The sequence below is a fragment of the Mercenaria mercenaria genome, chromosome 11, assembly GCF_021730395.1.
Source record: "Mercenaria mercenaria strain notata chromosome 11, MADL_Memer_1, whole genome shotgun sequence".
Classification (NCBI taxonomy): domain Eukaryota; kingdom Metazoa; phylum Mollusca; class Bivalvia; order Venerida; family Veneridae; genus Mercenaria; species Mercenaria mercenaria.
Genome location: NC_069371.1, coordinates 24,891,555 through 24,904,922, shown reverse-complemented (window position 1 = coordinate 24,904,922; position 13,368 = coordinate 24,891,555). Strand labels below are relative to the sequence as shown.

The 13,368-nt window shown below is 33.4% G+C and overlaps 1 protein-coding gene across 1 annotated transcript; it reads right to left on the bottom strand.

The window, feature by feature from the left end:
• Positions 1-789: 789 nt before the first annotated feature.
• Positions 790-13,043, bottom strand: LOC123532715 (cerebrin prohormone-like). The gene is made up of 4 exons (XM_045314267.2): positions 12,166-13,043; positions 5,638-5,756; positions 2,539-2,675; positions 790-1,212 (listed from the first exon to the last, which is right to left on the bottom strand). The coding sequence occupies exons 2-4, from the start codon at positions 5,746-5,748 to the stop codon at positions 1,209-1,211; spliced, it is 252 nt and encodes an 83-aa protein (XP_045170202.2). The 5' UTR covers positions 5,749-5,756; positions 12,166-13,043; the 3' UTR covers positions 790-1,208.
• Positions 13,044-13,368: the final 325 nt, after the last annotated feature.

Genomic DNA, 13,368 nt, shown 5'->3' with positions numbered 1-13,368 from the left:
GAAAGTAAAATTTTTACAAAGAAGTTTAGCGTCATAGTTTTGGTTCAAATAAATACATGGGTCTTTTCGCTGGATTGGTAATTTTCAGAGTAATTAAACATTTTCTTCATGTATTTCTTTCAGCATAAATTAACCAAAACACGACAGTTTCTTAATTTCTTTGTACTAGTAAATCTACTCTCATGGGCTGCGTTGCAAACTAGTTTTCGAAGTTAAGCAATGTTTTTCTGTGCTCTGTTGAGTTTTAACGTTTGTATTCACCGTTTTCTTTATGTCTATTGTATATTTTAAATCTTTATTTTACTATAAAGGCATGAGTTTTCCGGGTCGCTATAGCGGCCAACATTCAGCAAGTCTTAGATCAGATAATCTGGGTGGGGTGGGGGGGGGGGGGGGGGGTTGACGCATGGTATAGAATGTATTAACAATATCTTCTTTTCGATGGAACTGAAGGTTGTCAGTCACATTTTTTCAATGTTTTATTGTAAGGAATAGAAAGACAGCCAATGCATGTTTCATTGAGAAATTATAAAAAATTGTTATTATCCCCTTAAATATGATATCATTCAGAAAGCTGATATTTTCTTAATACTTCTATATAATTTCTAGTTGATAGATACCTCGACATTGCGAAAATCTGAACAGAAAGACAAGTTTTAAAACTGTGTGTGCCTTCTGAGTTCACTAAAGATATGCAAATGGAGGTAATAATACTTTTTCAAACTTGTTTTACTGATGAATTTCAGCTAAATACACAGTTGTTAATGCGAATCTTTAACAAATGTAATACAATAAGTCTTATACCTATATGACTTATACTAGAATAATAATCTTGGTTTGACAAGCAGGATAGAAAACACAAGCTTTAAAAATACATCAGATGAAACCCTAATAAGCAATAAGCGCTAAGTGAACCAAATTAAATGTAAATGATATGATGTTAAACTGTTGTTTTTACAAAATCTGACTAACCGCCTTAATTAAAACGTTAGCCAATCTAGTTGACAAGAAAATGTGTTTGTATTTCTAAATAAATCACACCAGGCTCTATCATTGCCTCGTGAACATTCATTACACAAGAATATTCTAATTCTCATATTTCTTTATTTGATAAAATAATTTAAATATTATTCATTTAAGTGTCTCTTTTTGCAGCAGAAAATGGCACTTCAGTCTTGGCAAAGATTTCTTCTACCCATTGCTTTGCTTCACCTACAAAACGAAGAAATGTTCTAAATTCAAATAGATAAATGACACAAAACAGACACATCGCGAACCCTAGCGAAATTTGTATGTGACCCTATAAATGAAACAGTTTTAAAATAAAAACAGGTAATGTTAGATAAAGGTTACAGACATATAAACTGTTCGATGTTTTGAGTCACTGCGTATCCTAACTCTCTCAAAGTTTTCAGGTTAATTCACTTTCCAGAAAGTCATCAACATTTTTATTTCAAGTTCATTGTTGTTTTTTTTTTTTAAAGAAATTACTGTCTGCTCTATGTGATTTTGCTTTTCTGCGAATTTCTCAACAACAGACAACACTTTTAAATATACATTATTTCAACAAATTTTAAAAGACAGCCGATGCTCGGCTATTCGAATTGTTGTCCCAGAAACAGGAATGTTACCCTACATGTTAAATTATGTGTAGAGTTTCAATCTAGTATCTGCATTACTTTTGGAAATAGTAAATTGCATGTAAAACATTAACCAGAAAAATTTTTTTAGTTTAAAAAGGGACATAATTTTGCAAAATACATGTCTGAGTTATGGGACTTAATGCGAAGTTTTATAAACCCGAAAACACGTGTGAAGTTTCAATTCAATATTTGCATTAGTTTTTGAGACAAAACTTTTACCAGGATATTCTAAAAGTCCAAAAAGGGGCACAATTTGGCCACAATAAATGTCAGAGTTATGGGACTTGATGCTATCACCTAGTTTTATAACCCTGAAAACACATGTGAAGTTTCAAATCAAATCTGGTTAGGTTTGGAGATAGTAACTTGCATGCTAAACTTTAACCAGGATTTTCTTTTAGTCCAAAAGGGGCATAATTTGGCCAAAATACATGTCAGAGTAATGGGACCTAACCCAGTGAGGTTGGTAATTAACCTTGAAAAAGAAAGAAAAAGAAATTCCAAAGCCTTTAAATGACAGCTGTATATTACTTGCATGCAAAACTTAACAACATACACGACTGACTGTAACTGTTCAACTCTTATTTCGTTAATTCATGATAGAGCTTACATGTAAAATAGGTGACTGAAAAAAAAATGATATTCTATAAATTTACGTAAATAAAACCTGAAGTTGTCATTTTCTGTATGAAACAAAGAAGGATTTTAATTAGTGACATTTAACCAAAAATCACATTCAAATATCAAAATAGCTGAATAGACTGAATCTTGATGCATGAATAGTAAGTTTTACAACGAAGAAGCACAACGGTAATGAAAACAAGTCTGAAATGAGTGTCGAACAGAAATTTGATGTACATATTTTACAGAATCGATATAAAACTTTCCGGAATACCTTCTGCCGACGCCTAATAGATCCGGAAGATTATATAGAGAATCTACAGTTCCAGCGTTCCGTTTTCCATTTGTATAGAAAGTACCAGAGTCTCTCATTATGACCTTGATAATTCTTGCTGCTAATGCTGCAATCTCCTGTCAAAAAACAATGAATATGTTGAGAGATAATCGATAACTTATCAACTTATCAAGCAAGTACTGTGAATAAAGTTTGAATAAAGTTAATGTTTTTTGTAAAAGTTCGTCATCGGTCCGTTTATTAATATGCTATTTTGGACATTACCTAGACTGAAAGATCTCTGTACTATATATAGCATCGACAAGATCCATGGTATTCATAAGCTTCGAACTTTTTCTCTGTTTTTAAACAATACCAGGCCGTTGAGACAGGTCGGCTTGCTGAATCATTACAGAAATGGGCATTTTTAAATCGTTTGTTTATATGGATACTATTTTTACTAGAGCATGTTTGTGTTTCTTTTCATTGCTTTCATTTCTTGCCATTTTCGGAAATGGCAGCAGAATAAGGTATCAAACTTTAGTTTAGATGCCAACTATTATATTAAATGGTCAATTAGTGATCATATTTCGCGATCTCGTATTATGTTCAGATGAAATATGCGTAGAAGCAAGCGGGCTGTGGGGACAGATTAGACTGTCCTCGGACAATTTAAAGTGAGTGGGGGCAGCATATACATTGCCCTCCATCTTTTGAAATCGGTTATTTAAGTGTATATTTTTCTTTCATAATAATGAGCCTATAATGAAAAATGAAAAAATAATCCTAAAAACGCACTGGAATTCATGGCTTGACCTATTTTTATTATCCATGGTATCGTTTCCAAAAAGACTTCCACGCCCAAATATTATCACAAATACGTACACTAAATTACTTACATTTACAGGACATTGAATAGCAACTAGTATATTGTAATGATGGGAACACATCTTGTGCAGCACGTCATCCTTGACAATAATTTCTAAATATCATAAATTCCCAACTGAAATAAACAAATCCGCTCTTTCTGATCCTTAGGCTAGATCATAATTTTTATCCGCTGTCTCTTAAGTAACGATTTGACAAAACGTCTATGCATCTGCTAGAGAGTTCGTGTTAACACTGACTTGAGTGGTATTAGTGTGGGCATTAACAGATTAAACTTGTGGTATGCAATTAATGTAACAGTATCCCTAGCGACTGCATCTATTTTCTAAGTGTCACTCAACTTTCAAACAGTTTACGTTATTGTGTTAGTGAGGTGAAAATCGCGGGAGAAAGATAGCAAGCCTCAACTAGTCTGGCTCCCCGGCTTAATGGTAATTTTTAATTATTACTACAATAATAAAGCGCATATTGTTGGTTGAACCATTTCTGATTAAAGAGCGATTAAAAGTTAGTATGGAAACAACCTTATGGATTTATATTTGTTTGGGATTTTGCGTCGTTCAGTAATTTAACCTAACTCGAGGTCAATCACTTTTTTCAATTATGTACGACACAAACCTTTCAGACCTTTATGCATATTTTTACAAAGTCAAGAACAATAATCCGACTTGACTTGACTGAGTGAAACCCCGAACGAAATTTCATATGCTGAATAACAATCCTGAAATGTTCCATGGATATATAATACACACAACAACAAATACTTTTATTTCCAGTCAGGTTATAACATGGTAACAACATGACACTTCAATAGTCAAATGGGTTTTGAGAGACGTGCGACACAAGCTTTTAGGCCCTTCAAGCATATTTTTGACTGCCAAGGGGCATAACTCTGTTCTTATTGAGTGCAATTTGAAACAAAACTCCAGGTATACAAGTTTCCAACTGAATAACAATCCTGTGTTGTTTGATGATTCTAGGTCGAATACTTTTTGAGAATGTTACGTCATAAATTCGGACGGACATCCCGGACGGACGGACGGACGGACGTACGGATAATGGTAAATCGAGGTGCCTGCACTAAATAATTGCGGTGGCCAGAATAAAATAACATAATTATACTAAACATTTGCGAGACAATTAAAATATGATGAAAGAACTCCTTTCACAGTACGTTTTTTAGCTGACAATTTGTTTTTCGATGTCTAGATTGCATGAAAACTGAGTTTAAATTGAAATCCTACATGTATAATAAGGTTTATTTCGGTAGAACGATCTTACACTAAAACGGCATGAAGTGAACATAAAAGCAACAAAAGATGGCTTGTACCAGAATATTTTTGTAAGCAGAGGTTTTAGAAGTAGAATATGTAGCTTTCAATAACAGCCTATTTTTATTTACTCGACCAAATTTATAAACAATCTGCAAATTGTTGCTCTTGTACAGAAATCACATTTTCATACATGGTACGATCTTTTCGTTAATGTGAACTGACACTGTGCCCTAAATAACTAATTTAAAAACAAAGATTTTCAAACTAACATGACCAAGTTAAAATGATTTATATGAAAACCAACTTGGCGTTATCGTTTGAAAATTTGTTAATTGTAAATACATTTTCCATTCAAAATGCGCGCTCTGGTTCTTTAAAAAGTAAAAAAAGGTCGAACTGAATAAAACATTTTTCTCAGTTAAGAAACAGCAGGTAACAAACCTCGCCCACCCTCTGCTCAAGAAGGCAGTTCTGCAGGGATCGGCGTAGATCTATATATTTTACAGAAGTTTCAGTAATATTACATTTTTCCGTTATATTTCTATCCAGCCTAATTATGAACAGAGCTGAAAGGTATTATCGGAGAAGAATATAATTGCAACTTTTAAGGCTTTCTTGCCATTTACCGATTCTGCTTGTGCATAACCTAAATTAAATAGACTGCTCGTCCACTAGATAGTCTTATCGGTTATCAGACGTAATATAATTCTAAAATGAGAATATATTTTTCTACGTTATCAGGGAGAGACACCACAACACGGACTAAGTACTGTTAATGAAAATAGCCAGCATATACTAGTAAGACAACCTGATATGTTTAGATCACTGGTCACATGGTGCATTCTTAATGTTACATATACATTTTATAGTAAATATAGCTGTAAGTAAATGAAATGCATTTTTATTTATGTAAAAGATTAAAATTTAAGCATAATACCTGTCTTTCATCGTCACCGAGCGATCTCTGCACGGAATTTCCGAGTACAGCCGGCACAATAAACCAGGCAACTAGACAGACAGTGGCCAGCGTCTGGAACCACGCTTGCATTTTCCTTGCTGAAAAAAAGTTTGAAAAAGAATATAGAAATACATATAAGATTTGTTAAACGGTTGTCGTTACTTAATGAATCTTAGAGATTACGGTTGCAAAAATATCTTCGAATGATTCGAATGCGATTTATTTTCAAGATTTCTTCAGAATTGTTTTGATACTAAAGCGATTGTTTTGCTTAATTAAACTTACTTACATTTGGAATTTTGCAAAGTATCAATAAAATCAGGACAGCATGATTTTTTTCTACAAATAAAACATAAATATTCCACTTCCTTCATTATCGATTGATGTCGGATATTTTATATGAATAAATAAATATACGTGTATTCGGCTTTCTTTGTGAAAATTAGAATGGAGGGGGTTGTGCATTTTATGAATGAACTTTTTTTTTTGTCGCGGTCCTGTTGGGTATATTTCATATACATGGATTAAATACTATTTATTTGCAAACATGCATTGATCTATACAAGCATAGAATATATATTGGTGTATTAGTAACATTGTGCTTTCAAGGAGACAGCGCACAAAGCTACCATATCGCACAAAAAAAAACGAACTCATTAACATGTTTAAAATAGATACATTTTACCACGCTTGAAAAGTTAAGTAAACATCAAAATCTTTACGCAAAAGTCATAATTCGTTCTGTGTTAACAATTTTTTTTTCTGACAATTAAATACTGTTCCTTTGAAAGACAGCTTGTTTTTATTCATAAACATCTACTTTTCATTTAAAAATCCTATTGATTATTAGACATAACATTTCAATGAAATATTGGAGACATTTTCAACAAGTAACTTGTTTTAACTACATCTGGACGGTTCATTAAACGATCACATTCGGGTTGCAGCCATATATACTTTTCAGAGTTATGTCTATTAAAATCTGACTTAGAATAACAAGCAAAATATTCGCTTTTATGGTATAATAGATGTGCGTGAAGTTGGCAGCCTAGCGGCCTAGCAACGTGAAATGTATAGTAGTACTAGACAGGTAATCGGATAATGGCGGAAAGAAAAAAATCCTCATTTTCCCCCAGTTAACCCATACATTATTCTATACCATGTTAATATGTTTTTCTTTCTTTATGACCAAATATGAATGAAGTTTAAGCGAGAAATTTAGAAAATTCCCACATCAGAATAGTAGTTAGAAGTACATATTACTACTGTTAGAGTTATTGTTAAGAGTGACATGTCCTGTGTTTTAATTATCATTTTGTAATCAACACAAAATAACCATTAAAGTTTATGCGAATCATGCATTGGTACTATCATTTTGTCTAAATGTTCGTAAGTCAATGAGGCAAAAAAGAAAGCTGTTAGATATTTGTTTGCAGAAATAAATAAAAATGATGAAAAAAAAACACAACAAAAAAAAAACATACATCGTGGTGTGAGATTTTAAAAAATCAAATGGCTCCTATATTCACCTTTATATCGCACATTTGTTGTTCTAACAACGTATTTTTCATCGAATTCTGTTGAAAATCGTTGTTTTCCTAATAAATTTAAAATAAAAACATTCGTGTATATATGCCTATGTTATGTTTTGTTTCGCAATAATACTGTGTGATACCCATGTATGTGTGCGCTCTATTGATTATTTGAGACGGAAGCAAAATATGCGCAGATGAGATTTCGTTCTCATAACTTTATTATTCAGTAAATTTATACGAAACCGGTTTTCTAATTACTTTCGGTTTATATGCGGAATCAAGATACACATTAAACATCCAGCGCTGAAAGTAGGATTTTGTTTTCTTATTTAGAAGGTGTAGTAAAATCATTATTTTTCAAGGAGAATTCCTGTGTAAATCATTTCGATAAAACAATTTCTTTGACATTTCACGTGCATGTTGTTTTAAGCTTATTATATTAGATATCGTAAGAGGCTCAGAATAATCTACCTAGAAATAAGAGTCAAAATTAGAATTCGTTGCAACATCATGGATTTGAAGGGCTTTAATTTACGTCGGAGAATTCCCTGTCAAAATATTTTCCCGATAAATTCAAAGCTAAATAGTAATAATGATGTCTTAAATATTTGGAAGGTTCCTTTTACCATCCCCTGGTGTTTTTTGGAATAATGTATCCTTAAAATAGCTAAGCCAGTCAGTTTAGGCTAGAATGCACTTAAATGGTATACACATGCTTTAAAACGCAGGGTATGTTGTCTATAATTACCAAAAAATAAAATATACTAATAATCTATTCAGTGAATAAACGCGGGGATGTGGGCGTACCCCCCCCCCCCCCCCCCCCCCCCACATACGAATATAGATTGATTCCAGTGGTATACAAGTGATTTAGAACATCTTACTATTGTATTTAATTTATTGAAATATGTAAATTACTGAAATTAGACTAATAACTAAAAATCTTCAGTGAGACAACGAAATTTACAGAACAAATAGAGAAGTAAGTTTGGATGCAACAAGTGAAGAGGAAACTCATATATTCACGTACACACATTGTATCGGCCTTTTTAGATGCCGAAGAAGTAAATTTTCTACGTGAAATGCAAGAATAAGATAGCATTCCTATATTTAGAATTTTGTCTGAATGATCCTGTCCGTGTAACAGTTAACATTTCATCATGCCACGTTACAGCAACCCTACTGTTACGCTGTGTATAACATTTCAAATGTGATAATATTAAAGGCACTGACCTCCAGATTTTGACTAAACATGATCTTTCTTTAAAATTGACGTTTGGCCATATTATGAACTTTTAGATTTAGAATATGAGTTTTTGTTTCTATACTATCTTAAAAATGCCAAATCAAGAAAAAAAGATGCCCGCGTCGGGAATCGAAACCCCGGCAACCGCGGCAATAAAAACTTTTCCGCCGTCTTTATGCTGCGTTTACACTTAGCCACGATGTCCACGATTTAAAGGAAAGCTCGGAGCTCCACGATTTATTGCACGAATTTTGTATTACTACGCTTTCCTTCGCTTTCTTACGCTCTCAGTACGTTTTGTTACTACCTGCAGCGTTTTATTACGAAACCAACACGATTCTGGTCGAGATCTGCCACGATTTTCATCACGTTCTCTCAAGTTCTCTTACGGTTACCACGACATGCTATCACGTTTTGTCACGTTCTGTTTAGATCCCTCACGTTATCAAGTTCTGTCAAGCTCTCCTACGATTTATGGCCACTATTTGATCAAGATTGACACGTTCTGAGCACGATTGGCGTATAAATAGGAGGCATGGGTCATCCTCTCATTCTCTCCAGAGATTCCAAAGAGGAACGAGTTATGCATCAAAGAGCTGTACAAAATGCTGAATTTACATTTTTCGTGTATGCCTATAATAGTTACTCGTCGGCAGCAGCAACAAGGGACGGAACAGGTCAGGATAGAAGAGAGAGGAAGCAGAAGAAGAAGAAGAAGAAGGCCTAAGACCTGCTGGATGAGACCATGGTTAAGTGGAAACCAAAGGCACTAATTGGGACAATACCCTCAACTTTTCAACACAGAACTCAGGCGGCGAAGATGTTAGCTCCAACTTCAAGTATGTAAGGATGCCTCCAGATCTAGTGGAACTTAGAATCGTGTTGTTTCCAAGTTCACCAAGATCCCCATACGATGGAGCATCAAGGTCTGATGCGCTACGTTAAGGTCTGTTAAGCTGTATTACGCTCTACAACCATTTCCACGTTTTATCACGCTCTCTTAAGATTCAAGACAAATCGGGATAATCGGGCCAAAATTTTTGACTGTCAAAAATTTTGTCACGATCCTTACGATCATCACGATTCCACCAAGTTCCCTCAAGATCACCACGATTCGATCCCACGAGCAGCCACGCTCACCACGCTTCTCTCAAATCGTGGACATCGTGGCTAAGTGTAAACGCAGCATTACCAATACCACAACGGGGGATTATAGGCTTTATTTGCATTAAATATAGGGCAGTCTACCTCCAGTCTGACTTAAGTACTTGATCTTCTAAACGAAGATCTGAGAACGACCCATTCACATTCGTCTTCTGTGTATTTTGGATTTCCAGTATTGCTATTTTTCTTTTATCCAATCAGACGACTTGTTCGAATGACAAAGAGTAAGAAAAATGTGCAGTCATTCCAGGGCTCGAACCCGGGACCCCTCGCTTACAAAGCAAGTGGCCTACCGACTGAGCTAACCGGCTACCTGATACATTACGACACAAGAATTGTTAATATCAAAAGTCAAGGCTACAGGTAGATTTGCAAGATGTTGTAAGTTAGGCTCTGATTGGCTAGCGAAAGGGTCGTCAGAACGAGGCAATGAATATGTCGTTCTCAGATCATATGCGTAGCGTAATAGGAGATGCACTTTAGTCAGATTGGTCTACCTCCAAACGCTTTTCGATTTTCATTGTAAAAAATAGTAAAAACAACTAATTTTCATGTGTTTCCATAACATATAGTCTGTCAGTAATTAAGTTTTAAAGCATTCTTTAAAGGTCCATTACTAAGGGAAAGTGAGTTGGCAATTTTTTTGATAGCCAGTGCATAGACTTCTGCAAGACACTAAATAATGAAGACTGGCAGGTCAAAATTTACAGAAGGTCTTTGGAACTCAAAGAAATGTATGTGTATTATGTTGAAATTTCAATGAATCGACAGAATGACCCCCAGGTCTTTTTAACTTTCTTCATACTTCATAGAAAAATAATTGTACATATACTGCGATTTATTTCGAATTTCTACATACCAACTTTCATTTTCCAATAAAATGAAATAGTTTCTGTGCTTTTTAAAAGAAATTAAAATGTTCACTTTCCTTAGTATTGGACCTTTAAAGATATAGCATTATTTTCTTGATACCTTTTTTTCTATTTTGTTGTCGTACAACCTTTAACCGAGTAGAAGTTGAAGGTATATTTCGCGGAATACTCTAACTAGGCAAATCGCAGCAATTTGATCACGAGTTTGAGTTCTAAAGGCCCCAAATTTGTTCCGTTGGACCGCGGTTTTCACTTTTACGGGTTACATACTATTGATTATATTTCATTTTATTCAAAAATCGACAAACTTTATCTTTGGCATTTACAATATTAAATGACAAATATGACCAATACATTCAGCATAGATGTAATTGAAATGTAATCTTAACCAAACGGTAAGTTTGAAAATAGTGTGTAGTTTCAAATCTATCCTGCTTGCGCAACCAAGATAGGTAGAGGTCATATTGAGTTTATAAACTTGCATTTCTAATGAATTTCGGCTAATTATATATTTTAATGTTAATCTTTGACAAATATAAAACAATAGTTCTTATGTTCATTTCATTCCTTAAGGCGAAGTATGTTTATTAAATTTATACACGAATTATATGATAACGTAACTGCATCTATGTTGGGCAACCAGGATAGGAAAATCAAATGAAAATTCTTCCGCCGAAAATCGAACATAATTAAACAATTCAGTGAACATAAATAAACGTAAATGATCATTTGTTTAAACTTTCAATCAATTCAATTACTTGCTTAAATTCTGATTAACCACCTATAAAGTACAAATATCATATGAAAATCAGGAAACAGCTACTCGCACAAGAAAATATCGACTGATTTATTTAGCGATCACAGTTGTATAAATATGTATCAACAACATTTTGACAAGACAGAAAACAACGACAATCTGATTCAACAAAGTTAGATGTACATTATTTACATTTGCGTCAATTATTTTTAATAAACATCTTGAACAGCTAAGAGAACATGTCTTGAACTTGTAAACAACTGTTCTTCTTTTTAACTTTTGGCTACAACATCTAGATATTTAAAAAAAAATATTGATTTAGGTTTTGTTAAATACAACTTTTCATTTTGATCGACCGTTGTGCTTCTAAAAAGACATAAAATCATACCAACACAAAATCACTGTTTTTTACCTGTAAGTTAAATGTTGTTTCAATATAAAAGTAGTTTGAATAATTTAGTCGAAACTTTTTTTGCATGACATCTAATTTTATTTTTAAATCGGCAAACTGTATATTTCTATCGGCAATTTTCAATATTTGTTGACAAATACAACGTTTAAATGTAGCACTTAAACACAAAAACGTAGCCAAAGTAATTATGAACCATTCTTTTTGATGTATTTCTTTCGGTCAAATGCATTCAAAAATCCTTTTTTATTAAAAAAAAAACAAAACAATTTATACTACGCAACATGAAACGACTATTAATGTGTAAAATGTAATACCGTGAGAAAATTCCACACTTTTTAAAGTAATTTGCCAAAATTGTACGTCTAACCTCGAATGGCACAGACGAATAAGACAAACTTCAAGAATAAATAATCTTTTAAGAAAATAAAAACATATAAAATATGTCAATTATATCGCAAGCTAATATTTACAACATTTTACATTTTCCCTCGAATAGGAGAGCAATAAACAAACAACATTACCTATATATTCTTGGTTTTCCTTTAGATCCGGGCACCGCTCTTTTCAGCTTTCTTCCAATCTTTAAACCAACGTAAATTCCGAAAACAGTTATATATATATTCCGTAAATTTCCAAGAACAAGAACTGCGGACAGTATCATGAGATTAACTTAAAAAATTGTCCTCGTCTACTTTTACTCACCAATTATCAAGAGGCAGTTAATTTCCCAATACAATAGGAAATTAAAGCAGGAAATTGGAATCTCTGATTTTTAGCTCCTTCAAATCAAATAAGACGTCTTGTTGCGATGGAACGTAATAAATTAGCAATAAAACTGGACAAATACCGGCATGAAAGAAAAAATGCTGTTTGGCTTTTTATTGTAAATTAAGCTAACATTTGCTCTTGTCTGTGCCGTTATGACGTGTCACGAATAAAAAAAAACAATATGTCTTAGGTACTGTTATATCCAAGATCAATCAGTCACAGTTAAGCAGTGGAAATTCTTTAACTACAAAAAAATCAAAGTTAACATATGAACACAAAGTGGTCCAGTAATTAGAAGTCGTCTTACGTAACGAATCATTTCCCACGCTTCTGCAACTAAAAGTAATAATATTTTTCAGATAAAAGTATAGTGTAGGGATGTTCTATACTCGCTGTTTTATATCTATTGTATCTTGCTCTTTCCGTTAAAATGTTACAAAGTAGGGTGTAACAATAAGCATTTATAACTTAACGGAACAATATTTTGTATTACAATTTGCAAATGGAGGAAACAAAACAAAAACACCTCTTCATCTAGAAATAACAACAGCGTGAAATGAAACTGGTGCATATCTGTAGAAATCCGAGTAGAATTTTGTTCAACGATGTCGCAGTACTGTATTTAACGTACACCGATAAAATAAATAGAAAAAACAACAACATACAATTGTACAAATTCAACAAATACTTTCAACTAGACTTTTAGAGGGAAATATATTTACCAAAATGTGAACGAGTGACCGTTGCTGTAAACTTATGTGTAATTTTGCATTCAACACCTAATCACCTTTGGTATTCACTTGGGTTATGCAAATTGTGGGAAATTTTCTTCATTTCTTTTAAGAAAATGTTCAATACTTAATGCGCCTTTGTGCCCCAGCCTAGAATGCCATTAGCAATAGCGTGCTTCTTTTTTCAAGTTACTCGACTTGAATAATTTTGCGCATAAGAAGGCT